This window comes from Ixodes scapularis, unplaced genomic scaffold (assembly GCF_016920785.2).
Source record: "Ixodes scapularis isolate PalLabHiFi unplaced genomic scaffold, ASM1692078v2 PGA_scaffold6__148_contigs__length_123643588, whole genome shotgun sequence".
Lineage (NCBI taxonomy): Eukaryota > Metazoa > Arthropoda > Arachnida > Ixodida > Ixodidae > Ixodes > Ixodes scapularis.
Window position 1 is genome coordinate 6420052 of NW_024609881.1, and position 25976 is coordinate 6446027.

The 25976-nt window shown below is 45.9% G+C and overlaps 1 protein-coding gene and 1 pseudogene across 1 annotated transcript; both read right to left on the reverse strand.

The window, feature by feature from the left end:
- Nucleotides 1-3179: 3179 nt before the first annotated feature.
- LOC115308659 lies at nt 3180-4916 on the reverse strand (annotated as a pseudogene).
- Nucleotides 4917-4937: 21 nt separating this feature from the next.
- Nucleotides 4938-25957, reverse strand: LOC115308658 (the record flags this gene model as incomplete). The annotated part of the gene is made up of 9 exons (XM_042294549.1): nt 25895-25957; nt 24663-24813; nt 7230-7464; nt 6484-7087; nt 6127-6405; nt 5637-5834; nt 5357-5541; nt 5084-5221; nt 4938-5007 (listed from the first exon to the last, which is right to left on the reverse strand). Coding segments are annotated over exons 1-9 (1923 nt in total), but the record flags the coding sequence as incomplete, so codon positions are not given.
- Nucleotides 25958-25976: the final 19 nt, after the last annotated feature.

A 25976-nucleotide genomic window follows, 5' to 3' on the forward strand; every position in this document is an offset into this window, starting at 1 on the left:
AGGGGCGACCAGCTCAGCTCTCCCCTCTCTACGGGAGCGTGTGTACCCAAAAATACCACGTGACCACGGCTGGGGACAGCGAAATCCGCCAGGCGCCGCCACGTATCATCGCTAAATGCGCGCGCGCGGTCGCAGGCGACGGGCGGCAGTTATGTTGATAAAACCCTCGAGTTTGATCGATTGTAACCTTTTCTATCGTAAATCGCGTATAGCTTTCTTGACATTTTCTGTAAACAGAGTAAAGCGTCAGCGCTTTCTATTGCCGGTCTATTAATTATTAATTTTTTCCTTTGAGAAGTTCATGTGAAGCCAACGGAGAAAACTGGGAGTGCTTGCTAATCAGTATAGCTTCGAGTCCTACAACGCGGCCACACGTAAAGTGTTCGTTCTCACTTGATAAGACCGGTTTCAGTTTGATACCTTTTGTGAACAGTGCCCACTCAGATATACTCAAAATTTCAATAAAAATATATTAGTTTCGGTTTCTGGATATGGCTCTCGTCTGCTCAAATTTTATTTTGCCATGCTAGTAATGAATATACTATTGTATACCTGAAGAAAACGTATATTCATTCTTTTGAAATAATGCTGTGGAGAGGCAAAAGCGTAAACATGTTAAAAATAGACCAATAAAATAGACACTCATAAATTGTTATAATAGGATACAGAGACAAGCTGTATATTTACTATTATTTCTGTTATTTACAGTAGGGCATAGACAACTAACTTCTTTATTAGTGACGCACTAACTCGAAAACAGTAAAACAAACGAAAATTCCAGGAACAAGAAAGGTCTAAATATGTCAAAAACAAAGTCAATGCAGTGTATGCTCATATCTGCCACAATTTATTAACACAGATAGACCGAAAATTGCTGAAGCCAGTTGCAGACGAGTCTTATACGAGTGACGGGTCACTGCTATACAAACCAGAAGGATGAAGGAACAAGCAAATGCGGCTAGCGTTTTTTAGGGGCATGCGCATACAGTTCAGTAGCAAATGAAGAATCAAAAACACCCTTAACAAGTCACGCTCAAAAAATATTGCACTACAAATAACGACTATACAAACATGCTCACTACTAAATGGCAAGAGTTATTACACGAAGTCACTTCAGTTATAAGGATGCTTATACAGTGGGAAGTCAGTCCCTCATAATTTAATGAACAAAATTAGTAACTGCTGTACCTCAGAAAAAAAAGTGAAAGCCGTTTACAACTCCCTGTAACACCGAATTAGAGCGCAGCTCTTGAGGAGGAGGAGGGAAGGGTACTGGGGGGTGAGGTGACCTGTGGGGGTCACGTGACCTTGGGGGTCACGTGACGATGCCGATGATGTCATCAGTGACGTCACTGATGACGTCATCAGTGACGATGACGAGGCGGACTCCGATGACGTCATCAGCTATGATGACGATGATGATGCGGATGTCGGTGACGTCATCAGGGACGTCACTGATGACGTAATCCGTGATGATGACGTCATCAGTGATGATGACGGTGACGATGCGGATGCCGATGAGGTCACCAGTGACGTCACTGATGACGTCATCAGTGATGACGATGACGATATTCCCAGATAATGCAACATCTCACGTTTCAGAACTTTTTTATTGATTATCAACATGGATTTAGAAAGGGTTATTCTTGTACTACACAACTCACTGAATTTTATCATGATCTTGTAACTACCGTTGATAGGGGTGAGCAAATTGATTGTGTGTTTCTCGATTTTAGAAAAGCGTTTGATACAGTATCGCATTCCCTCTTAATCCAAAAATTGGCACTTTTGAATCTAGATACTTCGGTACATAATTGGATACAGGCATATTTGTGTTCGCGTCGGCAATGTACGGTTCTAGATGGTGAAACATCAGATTTTGTTGAAGTTACCTCTGGCGTGCCACAGGGGTCGGTACTTGGACCTTTGCTGTTCTTAATATTTATAAATGATATTCACGTTGGCGTGACCTCTCAGCTAAGATTGTTTGCTGACGATTGTGTTGTATATAGATGTATAAAAAACGATGAGGATTCCACACAACTGCAGGCTGATTTGGATCAAATTGAACTCTGGTGCAGTCTATCAAAATTGCAGTTAAACGTCAGCAAATGTGTACATGTCACCTTCACCCGCAAAAAAAAAGAACTTCACACTCAGTATTATTTAAATAATGAACCACTAAAAAGTGACGGTAAAGTAAAGTATCTGGGGGTGACCTTATTAGCAGACTGCAAGTGGAATGCGCAAATTGACGATGTCGTCATGAGGGCGGGACGGGCACTCGGTTTTATCCAGCGTAATCTAAAAAGGTCTACACAAAAAATAAAAGAACTTGCATACCTTACCTACGTTCGACCTCTTACTGATTATGCTTGCACTGTGTGGGATCCTGCTCAGCAAAATCACATAGACGCTTTAGAGAGGATCCAAAATCGTGCGGCACGCTTCGTCCTGGGGCTGTACGACCGCTTTTCGAGCGTCACGGACATGAAGAGTACATTAGGCTGGGATTTGCTGACATTCAGGCGGAAAAATTTGCGCTTAAAATTTCTATATAGCATTTATAATAAACACACTGGTATTAACGGTTTTCATTACCTTCTACCCCCTTACTATATTTCCCAACGTAAAGATCATATCCACAAAATACGCGAATATTCCACCAGGACGGAACTGTGCAAAAATTCTTTCTTTGTTAGGACTATTAGGGATTGGAACAATTTAAGTGTTGAAACTGTTTGTGCCGCAAATGCAGAAATGTTTTTTTTCTATGTTGTTCGCCCCCTGCAATAATGCCTCAACGACGCTGCAGGAGCTACCTGAATAAAGAATAAAGATGCGAATGCCGGTGACGTCATCGGGGAGGTCACGTGACCTCGGCGGGGGTCACGTGACCCTGGGGGTGGTCACATGACCTCGGAGGGGGGTCACGTGACCTCCGGGGGTCACGTGACTTTGGGTGTCACGTGACCTTGGGGGTCACGTGACCCTGGGAGAGGGCTCACGTGACCTCCAGGGGTCACGTGACCTTGGGATGACCTTGGGGGTCGCGTGACCTTGGGGCGACCTTGGTTACGCCGACGCCGACGGCGACGCCGACGCCGCTCAAGCCGGGAACGGGCCCCTAAGAGCTGCGCTCTAAAATGAATGACTTCTCCACAAGTTCACTACCATGTTCAGATTTTTAGGACTTTCCTCGACATTGGCTTTTTTTTAAGCAATTTCCTCTTGGCATGGGCCTCGGTCATGCCGTTCGTGAGGTTTGCCAAGAATGGCCTCATAAATTTGGTGAGGAGGAGGCTGACTAGGGCTCTCTTGTGCGCAACAGAAGTGTCCTGGGGGCACTCAAAGAAGGGATTCTTCATGAGAGCAGGCAGAACTGCACTAGTGAAAGTCTTTAGTGCCTTCGGCCGCCTCGCCAGCACCGTAGCAGCACCAGTTGCAGCCCTCTCGATATGGCAGACGAATCCTATGAATGCCAGCGTAGGGTATGACAGCCCTCCCCTGTCTATCCCTGCTATCAGGGCGGTCGTCGGTGAGCACGAGTGCGGGGCTTGGAGCTTAAGCAAGCAACCCTCGCACTGATTCCTGTCCTGAACAGCTCTAACGAGGAATCCAGCAATCAGGGCGAGAGTGCTTGCTTTCAAGCTCTTTTGGGGAGGACCTAGAAAATAGTTTTCAACGGTTAGAATGAAGTGACATATGTGCTCATTCTATAGCAGCATAGCAGTCTCTTTGCAAGAATAAGAACAAAAGCATGGCAAAGCAAAATGTCGTGCTAGAGCGATATCTAGTCATTCTATGACAGCATAGCAGTCTCGCAGGAAGAATAAGAATACAAGCACAGAGGAGCAATATATAGGAATATAGCATACAGGGGTATCGTTCCAATACAGCAAGGTGAGGGAGCAGCAGCTTGCCAAGGTCCTGGCAGGTAGTTGGCTGTTCCACCGGGAGGGGAGGAAGCTTTGACGCGCGTCCCAATGGGTCCACCACACTTCCCACATTGGCGCTGGTCGACGAGTGAAGAATCCCTGTCATCAAGATCTTCTGAAGTGCGGACAGAGCTGAGTACGCATCTGTCTGGTCATTTGATCCGTTCAGCTGACGGATTGTGGAAAAAAGCGACTCTACATCATCACTAGAGTACTTCGAAGTAAGTACGAAATGGAACCCGGAGTTCAGAGGATGGCGTGTGCAAAGCACAGTAGACGTGGTCGTCACCCTCAAGGCCTCGTATGTCTCAGCGGAGAGGAACTCCATCTTGTGAGTTGTGCTCGCCTTCCACGAGGCCAGGCAGTCGCTTTGCAGCCAGGAAAGCCCGAAAAACGAGGATAAAGACCAAGAATGAAAGACACAAATTTCTCCGCAGTGTATGCCGGGTGCCAGTATTCACACTAGTGTAGTGGCATTCCTGTAGTAAACGAAGACACACAGATGTGAGATATCGGGTTCGTTGTCCCAAACCAGGATCCCATCGTTTTGTCATCACAGGCCTGCTCTTCCACGAACGTAAACACACTGCCAGAGTGTTTGTGTTCGTGCACTGAATTATTGGCTGCTAAATATTTATAGTTTACTTCTCGTCGTCTGGACTCCAGAAGGGCATCCTCATGGCATCCCGGCTGGTGACATGCACTGTCGTGCTCTTGAGGTTGTGGAGGACAAACCACCAATACACGAGTTCTATAAACTCCACGGTGGAAGGCAACCCTCGAAACCTGGAGCACCAAGTCGCTGGCCGTGCTGCTGCAGGAACCGCAGGACAGAGGTCACCTGAAAATGACAACAGAATATTGACAATTCACACATTCTTTTTTTTGGTTGAACTACTCCGGACTTATTTGCGCATAAAAGGTCATAATTTCTCTCACCCCAGGCGAGAAGATGTCGACTGCTCTCCCAACATTCATTTTATCAAAGTTGGAGGGCCACAGATGCTTCTTTGTGAGGCACCTTATCATCTTGAAGGCTCCTTGGCGTTGCTGGAGGTCGTACAGCCTCCTGCATTACGATTTAGCATAACAAAAGTATAAGCTAATATACTTGGGAAGATTATTAGAACAGGCACTTATTTTACCTCAGGTAGTCAGGAAGGATCAGTGTTTCATTTTTACGGAAGATCCTTTTGGCCTCCAGAAACTGAGACCCCACATTTTTCATGACGTGGCAGTAGTCGAAGGAGAGGTACAACTCTCTGGCTTCATCCAGAAGGTGACTGGAAAAAGATTGTTGTGTTCATGGTTATCAGTATCTAGCAAACAAAATTCTATAGAATTATGTTATATGGGTGCAAACGGTAAAATCACTGATCTTTCTGCACCTCCTAAATCTGACAGCTCCTTGTACTCACGCCACAACAGGCACTATACTGCCTCCTGACAGGTTAGAGAAAACCTTGCAATTCGAGCTGTGGTTGTCGCCAACCAGTCGAACAACCCGAAATCCAGCTTCTTTGATGGATGCCATCACCTTTAATGCCAGCAGTTGGAGCTGCTCTCCAGTCAGTGCCTTTGTAAAGTAGTAGCCCACTGGCAACTTGCAAGAGGAAGAAAAGTTCTTCGATATAAAAAGACCCGACACCGCTTTTATACATGTAGTTTTTTGAACGAATAATAATTTTCTGGTGCAACTTGTAGTAAGCACCTGTAGTGGGTGGACAATCCAACAAAAGCAAAGCAAAGTAGGTGGGTTGCAGGGTGATCCTGGAGGCCGAAGTCGGACTCGGCACCCCCCAGATCGACCAGACCATGGACAGTGTCAGACTGTTTCTGGTAGGTTGTCGCCTGCTTGAGCGACATCTCATCCATCATCAGGGACCCATTGAGTGCCTAGGAAAATTGACATCACAATACAGATGCGATCCTATAAGCAGTGGCAATAGGACTTATCATTGTTGCTTTTGTGTTGAGTGCCTCTACCATTTTCTATTACAGAGCCCTTTCAGGTGATGAAACAAAACATTATATTATGAAAGCAATTTAAACCCCCAAAATTCAAATTCATATGAAATGAAAACACTGGTCTGATGAAGATTATGGCATATAAAACACCGACTATATCGTGAGAATGATTTGACATTGTAAAATGTAATTCAAGAAATTATAAACAAAATTGTCACACCTGTCCGGAATGCAGTTTAGCCTCCGCATGTAGTCGCTGTTTGATTAGGCAGGATACAACCTCTCCAGTACACGCACCGATGTAGCGTTTCAGTGTGAAACGACTGGGAAGCGAAAGGACGCCAGTCTCGCGGAGAAGGCGGTAGTCACACGGAGACTTAGCATGCCACAGCACGCAGTTGCGGAGCGTCTCCTCACGCCAGTGGCTTTTCGGGGCACCCAAGAAGGTCAGCTGTTCTTGAAGGAAGAGGGCCTTTGGGTCGTTGGCGTCGATCTTTTCCTAAATGAGTTACATCTGTTAGAAGGTTCCTTGGCTTTTATAAGTGGTTTGGTTTCTATATCAAAATACTGCACATACCAGCAAGAGCAAGAAGTTTCCCTGTTTCATCACAGCCTCCGTCTTCATTGCCTGCTTTCGCAAAACGGAAACCATCTGTTGTAGCTCGTCTCTTTTCTTCAGCAGCCTCTTGAATTTTCTTGTGACGGTTTTCACTTGCTTCAGGAGCCTCGTGAGGCGTGGATTTGAAAGCCTCGTCTGAGTCCCATGTGCTTTCACTGCCCTAGCTCGCACGGGAGCAGGCTTCATGGTGGGCTGTGGGGAAGGCTCGAGGGGCGGCTTTGGCACAGGCCCGAGGTTCAGCATAGGTTCCAAACAGGAGGACTCCAAAGGTTCCACTGTGAGCTCCGGCGAGGACTTGGTGAGAAGCTCTGTGATGGGCTCAGGAGATGGCTTTGGCACAGGCCCGGGGTTCAGCATAGGCTCCAAACAGGGGGACTCCAAGGGCTCCACAGTGGGTTCCGGGGAGGACTTGGTCACGGGCTCTGTGGTGGGCTCGGGAGATGACTTTGGCACAGTCCCCGGGTTCAGCAGCGTAGGTGGAAGCTGCCCTAAAGCCGTTGTGACAGACACCATCGCAGCTGTGGTATCAACGCCAGAACCAGCAGCTCTAGAGCAATCCAACCTGAAAAAAGTCAGTGTTGTTAATAGGTAAGAGCTAAAAAAAAGATATTAACCACTAGGCTCCAAGTGCACAATTCTGCACTTCAGAGCCAGGAAGAAGAGAAATCTGATGAACACCAATCTGCAATAGATAGTGCATTCACCTTTTCTTGGTTTCCTGATGGGTCAGAGTAGAAACTGGTGCCACGGCTCTACGCTTTAATGTTTGTCGCTCCTTTGTAGGCGCTGCTTGCAAATAAGCTGGGTAGTCAGGGATCGATGGTATAGCATCTGTTTTCAACCTCCGTCTTTGCAGGCCGTCTCTATAGTCTCCCGACTTGAAATGAAGGCTGCACACTTTGCTCCTGTCACTCGGAATCCATGGCTGTTTTCCTAGGCCTGGAAACATTTGGAAATTGCAACTTACCGCGCAAGTAAATCGGCTGAAAACCACGCAGTTGTGAACAATACAATCAAGTCAAAATTTTATTTGTATGTACAATAAAATTATCATTTAAAGTCAAATTTGGGGGTTTTACGTGCCAAACCTACGACGGGCATCTGGCACGCCCCAGCGGAGGACTGAGGATTAATTTGGACCACCTGGGGATCTTTTGACGTGCAACCGAAAGCTCGGTTTCGCCTCCTCCGCAATAAGCCTCCATCAGATTGCGGTTACCTCGGCCGGGATTCGAACCTGCCGCAATCCGTAGGCCAGCGCTCTCGCCTCGGAGCCACCAAAAAATTATCGTCAGACAAACTGACTAATATGAGTATGGTTCGCGCATCAGATATACGAACTGTCACGATCCTTCTAGAATGTGGACGAAGGGGGCCGAAGCACCCGCCGAGAAGAAAAGACACGCAGCCTGGTTGTGAGGGTTGACGATGACTGACCGGGGCGGCGTACGCTCCACGGTGTTTATTGGTGCGGTGACCAATGTTACCCGCCGAGCCTGGCGGCCACAGACAGGTAGACTGGAGGGGGTGCTACCTACTGGTTACATCCCTCCCCCCCAGTTTGTTTTAAAAAAACAAAATTAACAAATAAACAATGCACACGGCCGACACCAATTTGCGTCTGGTCTTGCCAAGTCCTGGCCAGTCGACGGCGAAGGTTACCCCAGCGAGTAACGGTCAGGTGGCCTTCGCTGCCGCGTACTCTGCCTGGTCACTGGTGTCGACGGGCCAGGTGTGGTAACGCCGGGCGCTGCCTGAACTGGTCGTGCTCCATCCGGTGAAGCAGCAGGGACCAAATTTGTAAGTGGCACCGGTCCAACTGCCGTGGTGGGTGGCGCTCCACTGGCCGCGACTGGTGCTGTCGTTGGTCCTCTTGCGGGCTGGTCCTCCGAAGCGACGCCGAAGACGAAGGTGCAAGCCCATTCCTGAAGCGAGGCCTGACATGGTCGGCATGCCGGTGCCAGGTGGTCCCGTCGGGAATGCGGACGAGTAGCGACGAGGCACTCGCTGGAGAAACCACATGTCCGACAGACCAGGGTGCCAGGACGGAAGTTCCTGGCATAGACCGACGCTCCCGGCTCCGGCAAAGTCCCGGGACGGCACCCTCCCTCAGCAGTCAGCTTCTGCTTCAGCTGCTTCAGGAGCGCCGTGGACCGGAGGTCAGGATGCAATACGTCCAAGGGTGTCTTGACCGTCCGGCCCAGCAGAAGCTCGCAGGGGGCATGGCCAGTGACCTTCTGGGGTGTGGTCCGGTACTGGAACAGTACCCGGGCCACCTGCGTCCGGAAATCCCCAAGCTGGCTCTTCTTGAGCTTGTTCTTGATAGTCTGTACCACCCGCTCGGCTGCACCATTGGAAGCGGGGTGGTACGACGGAAGCAGCATCCGGCGGACCCCATTCCTTTGCAGCCAGTCCAGGTACTCGGCGCTAGCGAAAGTGGGACAATCCATGCGCCGCGAGGACCTGCCGCAGCGCCGCAATGGTCGCGCTTGCTCTGGAGTGGTGACTGGCAGTACCTTCACCCACTTAAAAAACGCGTCCACTACTGCTAGGGAGTAGTGGCCCTTAAAGGGTCCCGCAAAGTCCACATGCAGGCGGGACCAGGGCCTCTGTGGGAACGGCCAGGGGGTGATTTCCACGTGGCGCGAGCCTCGCTGATTCTCTTGGCAGAACTGGCAGCCTTGCACCCGGTGCGCGATGTCCTGGTCCAGGCCAGGCCACCTAACGTGCGACCGTGCCACCATCTTGGTCTTTTCCACGCAAGGGTGCCCCGCATGCAGCAACTGCAGGAACCTTCCCCCGTTGACTTTGTGGAATCACCACCCTGGAACCCCACAGCAGGCGGTCCTGCTTCAAGCTCAGCTCGGCGGTCTTGTGGCTGTACGTCTGGTGACGCAGCTCCTTTCCTCAGGACACCGCTTTGACCACCGCAGGTGACTGCGGTGGCGTATTCGCCTGCGCCACCGCAGTCCTGGTGAGTACCCCAGAGTGTGCCCGCTCCAGCAGGAAAACTTCAGCTGGCTCTGGAACGGCAGCAGGCACCTCCGGCAGGGGCAGGCGGCTCAGGGCGGTAGACCAGCTTATAGCTGTAGGCCGTCAGCGTCAGGGCCCAGCGTACCACACGAGGCGAGGTTTGCACTGGAACCGCCTTGTCAGGCCCCAGCAGCCCCAGCAGCGGCTTGTGGTCCGTTACTGCCTCGAATTTCCGGCCCCACAGGTACTGGTGGAAGCGCTCGATTCCGAACATGAGCGCCAGGCCTTCCTTGTCCAGCCGGCTGTAGCGTTCCTCGGCTGCATGAAGCCGGCGAGAAGCAAACGCCACAGGGCGTTCCTGACCATCCTGACCCCAGTGCGACAGGACGGCTCTTACCCCGTACGGAGTAGGAGCCGTCTAGTCGCATGCTCATAATTAAAATATACACCCCCTCAGCAAGTTCCGCGTCATCTGAAATTCGCGAGCTCGGAGTATTAACACGCGAACTCTATTCCTTCCGATGAATGACGGCTGATCCTGTATGTAGATATATCAGCATCAGTGCATAGTCAACTAAACGCTCAAAATGAGGGAGGTACAACGTACAACATTCGCGACACGGCGTGTAAAGGCTGACGCTGTAAACATATACGTACCACGACTCATTTTGTGCTATGAGCATGAAGAAAACATATTTTCTCTTTATGCTACATAGCTTTGGTGGGTAACTGATTCACCTTCGGCTTGGCGAGAGATCTTCTTCAGCCAGTCGTTCCGGATCTCCGTTACCGGGAACTCGTGGAAGGCGATTCCCGTCGAAGCCCGCGTGCTCGACTAGCACAGCGGCACACAGCAGTAAACCATCACAGCCAGTCGAAGAGTGCCACTTCACCATTAACGTTGAGCTATTTTACAGCCAGAAAAACCATTCGTGCACACGCACACCTGCCAAAAGAGAGCCTGCGCTAGCCTCCCCACGCTTCACGAGCGTCCTACGCAGCGGGGAAAGTTGAGATTCTAAGCAGCGCCAGCGGGAGCGGTGGGAACTAGGCGAACTAAAAAAAGAACCGAACAAGCAAAGCAAAAAGAGGCGCGCTGGGGCAGGAGAAGGTGAGCTGGTCGCCCCTTTATAGAGTGGGTCCTGGTTCTGATATAGGCTGATTGTGATCCACAATATCCTTAAATGACAATCGCACGTTTGTATATTTAGCCTGATGGCTGTATTTTTTGTTATAAATGGTGGACTTTGTCAAGCGCTTGGAGAGCAGCCAGCGTAGAGCACGTCACATCCGGCGCAATCGTGAGGAGTCTGACTCGGGATGAGCGAAGCTGCGGCGAGACAGACGTTGTCTGGATGCCCTAGCCGTTTCTGCCGCCGAAGCGGTCGAAGCACGCCAGTGATCGGGCCACCGCAACTGACCGCAAAGCTGATTTTGTGTGAGTTTCGAGTGGCGGGCATTCTATAATTTTGTAGAGGGAGAATAGCGACGCCTGGGACACACAAAAAAGAGCCCGGCTGAGTGGGGAATTTCTCTCTCATCTTCTCCTGTGCTGGTCGTAGAGCTGCCGGGGCCTTGTCAGGTTCAAAGCATGTATAGTTCTAGGCGAGACAGTGATTTTGAGAACCTAATAGCGCTTCACGACAGGGACGAAGAGTATGAACGAGACAACACAAATCTTCGTCCCTGTCGTGAAGCGCTATTATGTTCTCCAAGTTTCAGTACCTACTCGCCCAAGAATCCGCAATACTCAGAGACAGTGATCGTTACTACCTGCCAAGGTTCCTAGAGGGGCATTACGAAGGAGGCTTCAGCGACATCCACCAGGTGTTTTTTTTTCCTTTTCGTGTCCTCCTTTAAACATGTACAGACCAAAAAATAAAGCACCCAAATTTCGTTGTAGTATCCCTTTATTTGAACGACGGCGACGACGTTGAGGATGCCACACCAGATGACGGCGGTGTCTCAACCTGAGCCCTGGGCGTCGGTACCTCGGAGGCGGCAGCTTTGTACTTTGACTGCGCTACCCCCTTGGAACCTGATGCTTCGAACCCAGTGAGAAACATCACCACCATGCTCCTGGGGTTCCTTTGTGCAACATACCCCGATCGAACGGCAGGCTGAAGATCCCCTTGGCCCGCTGCTGACGCGTCTCAATAAAATCTGGACATCTGCAAATCGGGCGGACATCCTCTGCATTAACTACAGTTCATCTCGTCGTCCTCTTGTATGTATATACTCATCGCATTATCATGTTCATTGGACGCGGCACCATGGGCCTCCATGGTACAGGCTGTTGCCTTTCCGCGGTGCCGCGGCTCCCCAGAGCCAAATCAATACATTATATTTATTTTGGATAAGTCGCGCCTGCCACTGCCCAGAAGCAGAAGCTTCTACTTCAACTGTTTCACTTTCTTCATACCGGCAATGTTTATCATTGATCTTCATTTACGTGTCGATTCGTTCGGCCGTTCGGTGCGAGGCAGTGCGTGCGGTACGTGCAGTGCAGACCCGGAAAAGACGCCTCCGTCAAGCGATTCGTGGTTACGCTGCTTGGCCCGATAAACTTGTATTTGTATGCATTCAAAAAGCCTCTAGTATGCGTCAGTTTTATTTTAGCGTGGGTTAAGGAATTCATTGCAAGGTTGGTTTATAGGCACTTGCAGCGTACACATATTTTACCCATTTATTCATTCAATCTTACTGACCAGATGACGCGAGGGGCCGCCCGATTCAAAAGCTTCAGCTTCAGTCGTGTCCAATGATCCAGCGCTCGTTTAGCACGGCAAATCACGCCAACTTTTGAGCAACCACCAATTACGAACAACTAAAGGCTAAAGGCAAATCTGAAGGGGCTGAAGGCAGAGGTCCGCGTCACTCCGCTTGAAAGTGAAGTTGATTTCACGTTGGAGGACTTCTCTACTCAAAAGGCATGTACTGCTCCCAAGGCTGAATCGTTAGGAGCGAGTTGGTAGACTTAAAATGAACTTCACAAGGCCCTCCTCACGGCCGTGGCTTCATGTGAAACTACTTCAACGTCGACTTTTCGCGCTTTTCCGCACGGGTAGCGTCATCTCAGGCCGTGAAAACGGCGCGCCCGCCTGACCAACTAAGGTCAGCTGAAGGAGTAGTGGATTTGGCGGAAATGGCGAGTTTTACTGGCGTGGATGGAAGAAGGGCGATTCACACACGCGCCTTGAGTCCGACGGAGTGCGAAGGTTGCTATGGCAACAGCGGCTCCAACAAAACCGGTTTTTACCCTGTTTTGTTAGAGCCGGCGCAGCTGTTGCCATGCATGGCAACCCTCGCACTTCGTCGGACTCAAGGCGCGTGTGTGAATCGCCCTTTCACATTCACAAAGAGAAGGTTAGACGTTTGGTGTATAGTATCCAGGGAAAATTGAATTAAGTAAAACTAATTCGCACAGCCAATTGGCACAGCTGCAGGTGGGACAGAGCAAACTTGGGATTCCCACCCGCGTGGCTCCGGCCCAATGCCTTGCCCCTTGTCTCCCAGTGGGTTCGGTGTTGGGGTAACGCTGGCAAAGTTTGACCCGAGGCAAATTGCAGACTCTTTCTGGTAGGGAGGGAGGGAGGGGAGAAAAATCGTGGCTAGTGATGTTTGTAGTTTCCTTGACCGGTGCGGTATTTACAAAAAGGCAGGGAGGAAAGAAAAATGGCTTAGGACAGCCGAGGGGAGGATTCACAATTTTATTTATTTATTTTATTTACATACCCTTAAGGCCCTGGGGGCGTTACAGAGGGGAGTGAGTGAAAAAGCAACAACAAACAGTAATAGAAGACATGGAATAGGTCACGGGTCACTTTCGCAAAAATAATTAGTAACAGCACTTTTAAACACATCTAACGAGGGTAATAATATTAATGACGCCGGAAGGTGGTTCCACTCTGATGATGTCCTAGGAATGAAAGAATCGTGATAGTCTGAGGTTCGAGAATGAGGAATGCCGACTTTGTACTGATGATCAATGCGTGGAGAAACGTAAGGTGGGACGAGGAAGAGCTTTTCTTTAAGAATGGGGTTAGAATTATATATTTTATAGAAAATACATAGACGAGAACACTTACGGCGCAAAGAAAGCAGTGGCAAGGAGAGAAGAGATTTCATGGATGATACACTATACGCCGCGGTTCTGAACGGACTCGAGATGAGAAGTGAGCGTCGTCTGACCAGGATCCCAGATTGAAGCTGCATACTCTAATTTTGAGCGAACCAAAGATTTGAATAATATTAGTTTGAGAGAAAGTGGCGCTAGAGAAAATTTACGTTTTAGGTAACCTAACATAGAATTGGCATTAGCAATAATGTGGTTAATATGAATATGCCAGGAGAGGTTAGAAGCAATATGCACACCGAGGTATTTATATGAAGTCACACATTCTAAAGAAACGTTATCAAGATGATAGACAAAAGGCGTAGTGTTACGGCGAGACACTTTCATTGTTTTACATTTTTTAGTATTAAGTGTCATGGACCACAGCTTGCACCAATCAAGAACAACATTTAAGTCGTTTTGAAGAAGGAGAGAGTCAGAATCATTAGTAATCTTACGATAAATAACGCAGTCATCTGCGAACAAACTAAGCGATGATGAGACACACAACGGCAAGTCATTGATGTATATGAGGAATAACAAAGGACCGAGAACGGAGCCTTGAGGGACGCCAGAAGTAACAGAAGACACTGAAGAATTAGAGTTATTTACATGAACAAACTGAGAACGATTTGTAAGAAAACACTGAATCCGAGATAGTATCTGAGGGTCGAGGTTGAGTTTGCTAAGCTTGAAGAGTAGTAGTTGGTGAGAAACTTTATCAAATGCTTTGCAGAAATCAAGAAAAATACAGTCAACCGGGGATCCATGATCAAGTAATAAAAATAAATCGTTAGTAACGACGAGAAGTTGTGTTCCGCAAGAAACAAATTTACGAAAGTGTGAGGACGAGAAGAAGAGTTGGATTCGAGATACTTAGCAAGATGTGAATAAATAATATGCTCTAACATTTTACAGGTAATACGAGTTATGGAAATGGGTCTATAATTGTCGGGGCAGTGTTTGTTGCCTGATTTATGAAGTGGAACCACCTTGCCAGTTTTCCAATCTTCAGGAAGGACACCAGTAAGAATAGATTGCTCAAAAATCTTAGTAAGAAAAATTGCACTGTAAATTTTAGTATGCTTTAGAAACTTAGTGTTAATATTATCAATACGACATGATGAAGACACTTTGAGGCTGTCAATCAGCTTAACAATGCCATCAAAATCAAACACAAGCGGATCCATAGGAAAGAAATCATGATTAGGGTAAGTAACAATAGAACAGTTTACATCCCTAGAAAACGATTGAACAAACACCTCACTGAGGATTTTTGCAGAGTCATCGTCAGACATAACAATGCCATCCCTAGTAAAAAAAATCATTTGTATGAGAAATTTCTTGTGTCCAATAAACACATATGAATCATACAAGATATATAAGAACATATAAGAACCATATAAGAATTATATGAGAACTATATAATAATTATTTAAGATATATAAGAACCCCATAAGAAACTTATAATAAACTTCCCACTAGTTTCTTATATGGTGCTTGTATGTTCTCATATATCTTATATAGTTGTTATATAATTATTATATGGTTCTTATACGGTTCTTATATGTTCTTATATATCTTGTATGATTCATATGTGTTTATTGGACACAGAAATTTCTCATACAAATGAGAATTTTCAATAGGGATCAGAATCATAAAGCAAATAGCCTTGTCTTTCTTGCCATTAATAACACTCCAAAACCTTTTGATACTAGTTGATAACAGACGGGGCAAGGTTTGGCTGAAGAAAGTTTGTTTAGTGTCCTTAACTGCACTTTTGTATAAATTTTCTGCGTTGTGGTAAACCGTCCAGCTCTCAACAGTGTCTGCACGCTTAGCAGTGCGGAACAGGCGTTTCTTTTTATTTGAAAGTCTTTTCAAGGCATTATTAAACCATGGGGACGTGGAGCTATTAGTAAGAAAGCGACGTGGGACGAAAGAATAGATAAGGGAATTGACTTTATTTTTGAACATTGTCCAATTAACCTCGACAGAGCGTTCGGAAAAATTGAATAGGAAAAAGTCAAGAAATTGCGCTAACTCGCGGTTTATACCCTCAAAATCAGCTTTACCATAATCAAGAAAAGAGTTATTCTTCGCTTTGCGAAGGCAGATACAGGAGCGCTTAAGTGAAAGTGAAGTAAACAGTGATCGCTGATGGCAGGTAAATACGCAAGAGAGGATGCAAGATCAGGCGCGGTAAAAAGAATAAGGTCCAGCACGTTCTTAGAAGTTGCCGTAACACGAGTCGGCCTAGTAACTATCTGCGTTAACGAAAAATCGGAGCAGACACTTAAAAACTCGGAACACGCAGCAGAATTTGAAGATATGGTAGGATATAGACCAGACCAGTCAATGCCGGGGAGATTAAAATCGCCCGAAAGAAACAAAGGCAAGGCAGGAAACCTTATACGAATTGTATTCAGAGCATCGTGTAAATCTATAAAAAAGTTTGCTGTGGCATTGGGAGGACGGTAGCACGCGCACAAAATAACCTGTTTATGGCTAAAACGCAAGCGCACGCCAATAAACTCAAGAGATGTAACAATGTTGATAAGACAAGACTCAATGCTATCATTTACCGCGATTATGACACCACCACCGCGCCTAGATAGCCTATTGCATCGATAAAAAGAGAAACGCTTCTCGTAACAAAAAATTTCGCTGTCACGTACAACACTAGATAGCCAAGTTTCAGTGAGTACATCGATGTCGGCGAGTGAAGAATCGATGGCTGAAGAAAAGTCATCACGATTGCGAAGAACACTTCGAATGTTGGTGAAAAGCACTGAAAGATAAGGACTAGGATTGTTCCGTATCAGGTTATGTTGTTGTGATGATGTTGACAAATCAACCACAGGGTCAGCATTAACACAAATGGAACTCGTGCTCAGCGTGATAAAATCGCGGACCTCACAAACGGCATCGCTGGCCGCGCAGTAAGAAAAACATTTGTCATCAAAAAACACTTTGTTATAGCGAAGACTGAAAGACTATGTATGAGCCTTAGCAAATTCGAGCAGCTTTCTTCTAGCAAGACGAGTGGCAGGGGAAAAATCCTCTGCGAAGGAAGTGGCACTACCGCGCAGTTTGCCTCTGGAGGAAAAAACATGGTCTTTCGTTTTGAATAGTAAGAATTTCACTAAAACTGGCCGTCATTTACTGGGGTTAAAAACACGACCGAGCCTATGTGCACGGATGATACCCTCAGGGGGAACGATGATTTTCATTTCGTTTGCAATGACGTCACGCACTTTGCTTTCAGATTCAGCCCATTCTTCTTGGTTTCCAGGCTAGGTGGCACATGCTACCTCCCGTTATAAGAAGTACAGCCACTAGCATCCATCCATTCACACAAACAAAGACAAAGAGCGCTAGCCTCCTGCCTTCGATCACACTTTCATGCGTCGTGAACCTCGAGCGTGCTCGCACAGGTGAAGTAAAACGGAAGCCAACCAGCGCTGCTGGTGGCCGGGCATACGAAAAAGGCGCGCGTTGTCCTTCTCATCCATTCAGTGACTAAAATAATTCTAAGAATTTTTTTGGCAAAACTAAGGTACCTACTCTGGGCGACTCGCAAGACATCGGCTGCAGACATTTGCCCCCCCCCCCCCCCCCCCCCCCCACGTTCAGCGTCTTTCGCGATTTAAACTTGCTGTTATGAGCTGCGTGGCACGGCCTCAGGCTTCAACCTTTGCAGCTTGATACTTTGTCTGTGGCCTGAATTGAAGGCTGCAGATTTTGGATCAGTTGTGTGGAACTCACGGCTGTATCCCTATGCCTACGTTTCTGAAAACCAGCATTGACAACGTTTCAGCTAAATACTCAGAATCGGCACACAACATTCTTTTATTCTTCTCCTTTTGACCAAACATATATGTGGCGGGCACTGCTCTCACATCAGCTGCCATTGTGATGGCCTTGCTGCTGAGTGTACCAACTTGTGCAATCTTAATTTCGCCCCATTAAATTCGTGGTTCTCGGTAAAAACAAGTGTGGAGTGACCACCGGCGTGGTGCGGTGACGTCACGGGTTTTTTCACTGCCAAACTAGGCTATGCATCGGCGAGTGCTCAATCTCATCCCGAATGTAGTGCTACCTGTTCAAACCATATACCAAAGTTTGAGAACGAACCGTTATCTAATTAAAAGTAGGAAGTGATCTAAAATGTTCAACGAGATAGTGGCGGCGAACGAAGTCCTTAAATACATGTATCTGAATGGCGCCAGTAACTGAAAAGGGCCCCATTTCCCCATGTATATCAGAAAATCAATTAGAACTTTTTAATAAGATAACAGCTACCTCTGAAACTTTGGCATCTGGTTCGAACCGCTAGTGCTACTTCGGCAGAGAAGGAGTGCTCGTCAATGCATCATTTATTTCTACGGGAAAAAAATAAGATTGTGAATTCCTTTGGGGGACACGCTGTACCTTAATACTTTAACTATACCCGTTTTCACCTCAAGAACCATAGTAAAAAAAGACCGGCGCCACGCGGACCATTACTAATTTCCCCCTTTATGCGGATAATTAAGAGAGATCTACGTGAATGTTAGATTCTGTATATATTATCTTATCCAGATGTACACGTTTCAAACGCCAAAAGCTTTCTTTTTCCTTGAGGTGAAAACGGGCATAGCTGCAATAATCAAGTTCTGTGCGGTTTGCATTTCGGGTTCATAAGTGAACACTCGTCAATAAAGTTTGGACCATACGTTTGATATTTACGAATGCAGTGCAACATCTTCCCTTTTGCTCGCATGCGACCTTGTGCAGTGATGCGGATGAGGCGTCTTCCAAAGTGTATATCGCTCCATTGCGAATTGTATATGATTGCTCATTGTATTAAAGGGAAATGCAAGTAAAAAAAACTTCTTTTGCAAAAAAAAAAAAAAAAAAAATAAGAGCAAAAAGAAAACACGGATTTTTTTTTTTTGGCATTTATGGGGACACTGACAGGTTATTTATGCTTGCCAAGGTTTTTATATGTACCTGACATATGAGAGCCCAACTAACCGAACGCAATTTGCGGCTGGAAATTCAGTTTCCTTCTGACCGAAATCCGCCGATCGAGAACTAGCCAGTTTGAGTCGTGCTTACTCTCTTCTCCGTGGTCATGTGCCGTTTAGACAACCACCAAATATAATGAAAGTCGCGGGTCATTGAAGGCACACACTCAATATTAAAAATAAAAACGAAATATGATACTCATTTTTTGTGGCTTCTAAAAAGCTGCAAAAGCGTTGATTGACAAAAAAAAAAAAAAAAGTTGCACAGCCAAGTGATTTTTGCCAACTCTCACCTCCTCTATATTTCTTCTTTCTCCTAATCCAGTTTTGGTTTCGGTTTCGAGGAGTTGAGATTTTTTTTTTTTTTACATTGTTAAAAATATATGCGACGCTGTAGAAAAATATTCATTGGGTAGTGTTCCGAGACCATAATAAATCGCCTGACAAAACATTAAAAAAATGGGGGGGGGGGGGTTCTTGAATTATATGTGAATCTTTATATTTTATCATCAAAATAATATTGAGTGGTTATAATTTGAGAAATTAGGGAGAAATGAGCGTTTCGAAGGAACTGTCAATCCAGAATTGTATAAATTTGAGCCATTGTTGTGTGCGCGGTTCTTACATGGTTGTCGCTGCGACCATATTGTCCTTGCTTCATCACAGTCTTCTGTAGCTCCATTGTCACAGAAAATTAATAACAAAAATGTTTTGTTCCCTCTGAAAGTGTGTCGTTACGCATCTACGGTAACACTCAAAATAATTTTTTCCTTTATGTAATTTTCGGGCATCTTAACAAACAATAAGAATTTTCGTTTTTAATAAAATTTGGCACGGATATTCTTTAGAAAGAATGAATTGCAATCATGTAGGTTTTATTAGAACTTATATTTTTATGTTTATGAAAAAAACATTAAGAAACTTTTGTTAGCCCTTCGAAAATTAGGATACGTCTAACACACAGGATGTTTGTTGTTCATTACATTTAGTGCTTTAAAATGAGCAAAATGTTTATTTTATTGGGCTCATTTAAATCTGTTGCCATGCTCCACATCTGCAAGAACGTGTTTTTTTTCTGCATGTTCAGAGCGTCGAAAACAAGAACAAGCCATATCAAAACTAACACGAGATCTACATAAAGGAGATAAAGCATTATAAGCTGTGGAAGTTTTATTCAGTTATATGAAATAATAATGAAAAAAAAAATAGTTTTCTCTGGTATATGTCTTATGTTTAGCAACATTCAACTTTTTGTGAAAAGAGGAATATGGCGGTTTTCCTGAATAGGTGTATCTGAGGGTCCTGTGGTTATATGAATATACAAAACAAATTTAGCATCAATATAGGGACGCCTAATGGGTTCCAGCCATATAGTTGTCTTGGATATTGTATAGTGCAAGTCTTAATTCCTTTAACTGGTAGTATTTTTTATCGTACTAGCAATGCAAAAAGGAACAGGTTGTTTTGAGATGCGTTCAAACTCTAAGTCGGGTTGCACAGGCTATTGCTAGGCACACAGGCATTTCATTTCCTCGTCCGTTCGTCGCTGTTATCTCGAAATGGCCAAATCCTTGGTGTCTCTTGTGTATTATTCTCAGTCTTGGAAAACGATGCTTCGTCTACTCCGAAGAAATACTGGGAGGGATATTCTACTCTCACCAGAAAAGTGAGCAGACGACCCATCGCTCCGTTTTTTCTTCCAGGGCGGCTTTCCCGTTCCTTTTCAAACTCTCGTTACTTCCCGGTCTGTCAGCGCAAGCTAGGAGATTTAAAATAGAAGGACAGCAAATTGAGTCATACTCATAATGTAGCACCTGAGACTGTGGTGTAGAAAATTTAAACTTTTAAGCCGAAAAAAAAAGACAACAGAGGAGAACGTCACAATGTTTTGAGGCATGCTGCTTTGTCTTTTCCCTCGACTTAAAAGTTCCTTCATTATTTTGCACCCCAGTCTCAGGTGTCCCAGCATGATTAAATGCCACCAACTCGCTTGCGCATTCGTTGTTTCTTTGTTTTTTTCCTTAAGGAAAGAACATTCCTCTGTGAGAGGATTGCTTGTGGAAGCTACGGGGTTGACGTCATGCTCTCTCCTAGTACATTTATCCATTTTGGGTGCAACAATTCAGTACAAGCGGCGTCAAATTCTAAAAAGGAACTTTGAATTTGGCTCCATTCCTGAAAATAACTACTCTGTGGCCACTTAACTTTATCAAATAATCGCCGGTGTTTTTTAAATAGGTCATGCACCTCTGATTTTCCCTGGGAATGCTTACCAATTAAAAAATCACTGTATAGGGAAATGAAAGGGCATCATGAAATATTGTACTAAAATACTTGCAATTTAGTTTGAAAGTACATTTTATATATAGTACTTCATTTCATGTACATTGCACCCATTGTACTTACTACCTTACTTGAGTGCATCACGTCTCATTTACTTAGTACTTTACTTGAAGTACTGTTTAGATGTACTTTACTGATTATTCTTATTGGTATCTTACTAGCTTAATGTGCTTGGAGGGTGTGCTCACTTTGTTCTTAATTGCTGTCACTGCTCATTGCATTTGGTTCCTCGCATCTCAAGTGTTCACATGCGTCCCCCTTGATCTTACAAGACTGCTTACGAACTTTGCCTTCGGCAGCAATTCGAATGAAACCGATTCAGTCACCAAGTCGTGATGAGTTTCTTTTTTTTTTTTTTTTTTTCTATCTCTTCTATAAACAAAGGACAGTGAGGGTGTCTAGACTATACAAGCGGTCAAGCATGGAACAACAAATAAGCTGTGAAAGTTGGCGCCGCGCGGCGCTCGCCGCTTGCGGAGCCGTTAAAAATGAGAGTTTGGCCAATGGGCGGAGCTTCTTGCCCGTTAGAACCAGCGGACTCCCTATAACACAAAATGGCGTTACTTTTTTGTCTTGTTTATTCCTGAGAAATCGCATAGTTCTCCTATGAGTCCGAGCCACAAAATGGCGGACGGAAGCAGTCACCCCCCGGTATTCAGACTACGCTGCCTTGGTTTCCAGGCTGCCGAAATCTGGCCAAATTGCTGATCTACAGCTGGGAGAGAAGTCGCGCGTTGAGGCAGACTAAGTTCTAAGCTGTATAAACATACACAAAACTTAATTTTTTTTTTCACATGGTAATGGTGATTGCTACCCGGGGGTCAACTGCCCTCATGGGCGGATGACCATTATGTTGAAAAAGACAGAGCTTGCCGCCTCTGCTGCGCATAATTGGCATTTGTGGTGCTCAAAGCGGGGCAAGTATGCTGTGTTATCATGGGTGGCACTGCGTTATCATGAGTGGCAATGTGTTATCGTGAGTGTTATCATGAGTGGCTGTTCTTTCATGAGTGAACCCAACAATGGGTCCACTCATTGTGTGACCCATTAATTGTGACCCCATTGACAACCACGTCCACAATGTTCGTTTCCGTGTGACTGCTAAATGTGCGAGTAAGAAACCAGGAGAAATTGACTACCTCCATAAATCCCTGCATGCAACGCTGCGCGCATTGCACTCTGGGAACTAGTTGGCCAGGGAGGAGAGGGGCCTGGTTTCGGCTTCGATCGATTCGTGGACTAGAAATCATACATAAAGCGTGGATTATTAACAGCCGTTATCTCATGTTTCTTGGTCCCGAGCGCATTGTTTTGGTCTTTTACCTGCCTAAATTATCAAACCTAGAATCTATAGCAAAAGCCCCGACCCACACGTAAAGTTTGTCTGGACACATGCTTATATTTTTCTACTCGAGCCTTCCTGTTAGCGTTTTGAGGTATCTGCTCTAGCCAGTGCTGGGAATCCCGACGCTGCTATGCCCAGGGACTTTGCTTGAGTACGAGTCGACAAGCTGTAAAAAACAATAAGTGCTCGTACTCCGAGCTTTCATCTTTACTACAGTGTTGCTGGTCAGAAAGCTTGTTACTTGTTTTGCGTGTGCATGGATGAAATATACCTTTTTGCAATTACTGTTTTTCTTTGTACGCCCGAGTACGTGAAGTAAAACTCGGAGACGCCATTGAAAAGCTATACGCTCCGTGCAGCCGCTACGGCGCCACTGTCGCTCGCGCCACCAGCGCCTCCCGCGGTCAGATTGGGAATGTATGATACGTTCCCGTGCCGAAATGGCGACGCGCGCGAGTGATTCTGTTGGGCTGTTCTGCGGCTTCAAAAAGATCGATGCCATTGAAATATACTTTAAGAAAAAGTCTTTGAAGTTGGGAACACAACTTTACGCGAGCCGTCATGTCTTTGGCGTTAAAGAAGTTATCCATGTCTCGTCTCCAAGTGAAGTAGTGGGGAAATGCGTGGCGCAGATGAAATCTGCTGTCTACGACGTTCGTCTTCAGGTAAGCCTGCCACGGGCGTACTGTTTTCGTCTTATCATTTTAAGCGGTGCGTTTGTCAAGCCTCTCAACTCTAGGACGGCCGTGGTATTAGATACTATTTTTTCTCCGGCAGCTTTCAGCGCAGCCCAGAGTTATCGTGGTCGCGAGCTGCACGTGCAAAGCCGGAGTGCGCGGCTGGTGCAAACACGGAGCCGCGCTAGCGGTCTTTGTCAACAGCGAGATACACACCGCATGCACAGACAGACCTTGTGCCTGGGGCAAGCCGTCATCGCGGCCCGTTCTCGACCAGCAAAAAAGAGTAGACGAGCTCTTTGCACATAAGGAACCAAGAAGCGTGATTAAATGCGAAGAACAACAACAAAATATTTGCATCTTTAATGTTCATTTCTTAAGGGGGAAATGCGGTTCTTCCCCCATTGATTGATTGAATTAAATTTCTGGAATATGGCATTGCCCTCACTATACCTATATTTACATATTATTAACATGGTGCTATTCTTTGCAGGGAATAAGAGTCAGCTGGGTGATCCTGTGATGCAGCCTGTACCCGCATAAATGCTCCTAAGCTACTTTAGTGAGATAAAATGCCCCCTCGCAGAGATTCTGACTGCAGAAAACAGAGATCCAATTGAAAAGGACTGCTCCGCTTTGTTGTCACAGATGGTGACCGACATTGTGGACATGAATGACAAGGAGATGCTGGTCGGCCTTCTAAGTGGGAAGAACAAAGTGCACCACGTAATGGAGCTCACTAGCCTGACACCCCTACGTCTACAGAAACATGATCTAGTCGCCAACCTGGACCGAGAGACAAGGGCGTTGTACGACAGAATGATATCTAAAAATCTCGACGAGATTGTCGAGATTGCCCTTGTTACAAGGGGCCAGGCTGCTGCCAGCAGGTGTATACCGAAGAATAAATTAGAAACCACTTTTATATCAGTGGAGTTGCCGATATGATTAACTGCTTTATTTTTTTTTTGTCTACAAGTACACGTGGATGCAAGAGAGAAGAATTCGTATAACCAGCACCAAAGCGCACAGAATCAAGACAAGGCGGACAAAGTTTCACGAACTTGCTACCTCATTGACCCGCCCCAGGACCTTCAGTTCAGCTGCCACATCATATGGTAAGGACTAGAGCACGGGTGGGAAAAATAGCACCCCCAGGCTATATTTTGCCTGCACTGTGGAAGTACTTTCATACTTCCACAATATATCTGATACGTTTGGCATAAGCCTCAAAGAAGTATAACGCATAATGCATGTTGGGAAAGCGCAACGAGACAATAAAACCAGTCGAGGGAATTGTCTCGGAAACTTCTTTGCTATAGTCTGGGCTTTTAAACACATTTCAAAATCCTGCTTCTTGTCCTGTAACAGGAAACAAACATTACAGCTGAACTAGAGCGCTGTGCATGTCATTTATCGGTCTCAGGTTTTAAAAATGATTAGTTGCTTCATTGACATTATGTTGCGAACATTGAGCTTAATGATGACTTATTCCCTGAACAAAACCAGGCAGGGCAATTGAAGACACAGCAAGGACAGTGTTGGCAAGTGCTCTTGGGGCACCTGTGCATCAGGTAGTGCTTGTTGACCTGGGATGGTTTTATCACAGAGCTAACTCGTGAAAAATATGTACAGGTTGGTCTCGTGATTCATCCGGATCAACCGTGGCTGACCTGCAGCCCAGATGGCATTGTATGCTGTGACGACGGTTACGTGTTGGTGGAGATTAAGTGCCCGTACAAGCTTCGGGATACAGAGCTTATTGACCACCGCTCGGAGTCGAGCTTCGTTCCATACGTAAAGTATGTTGACGGACGCCTCATCCTGAAAAAAAGCCACAGGTACTACACTCAGGTCATGGTGATGATGTACATCCTGGATGTGGTCGAGACATTTTTGTTTGTGTATTCTCCTAAGCAGGACATTATTGTCAGTGCCTCGCGACGAGGAATTCCTTGCCGAGTATATACCTAAACTAGAACATTTTTACTTTCATTACGTGCTGGAAGCAATTCTGGAACAGCATTGAACGACACATGGGTAGCGCAGGCTGCAGTATGCCATATCTAGGGTTTTGCGTTTTCAGATAAATTCAATAAAATCCGAAAAACGGTTGCCAGTAAATATTTTGCAGATTCAAATTGATCCGGAAAATTCAAAATGTTTGGGACTGCCAGCTGTTACGAACCCGACCGGCCTTTATATTTTCCCGGGATCTTCTAACAAGTTTCGCGTTTCTCCTTCCTTTTTTTTAGTGTCAACATCCATTTGTAAGTAGGTGTCACAAAAGAATGCCGTTTAGCACTTTATCATAAAAATGAGATAGCCTCCCTACGACCATAGCCGAATACGTCTCGCATTAAAAAAGCTGCTTTACTAAATTCGCAAACTACTGTTTTCTATCTTCCATCCGCTTCGCCGAAGAACTCAGAATTTTGTGAACCATAAAACAAAGCTCTGTAAAACTTCGATTTTATAGTGAAAATTGAACTTGGAAAAACACCCTCCGATTTCGCTTAAAAATAAACTCTGAAAACGCGGAACCCTAGCCATATGCGAAATTGCTGTCGAGTATCATCATCATGTCGCTTAGAGCCGCTATGTTGGGTGGGGAGGGGGGGGGGGGATCTTAAATCTGAATGGGACTAGTCTGCATTCATTTCGTTATTAGTGGTATTGGGAGAATAGATATCTTCGGTCACTGGATTGGTTCATTATATCTGCGCAAAGAAGCTCGTCAATAAACGGTGGTCAATAAGCTCTTTTAAGCAGCATCGTTTTTCACTTGTTAAATTACTGATTGTATTTCTCAATTGTAAATTCTGTCAATTCTATTTATCGTCCACGTGTTGTGGCCCGGTCAAGGCGCACGGGTCGCCTAAGTCATTCAGTTGCGCTTACATACCTTATTTCCTAGTGGCAAATGTTGCTTGTATTGTATGTTGCCAGGACAGGTTGCAGCATCCATGCTGTCGTCGAGGTATGTC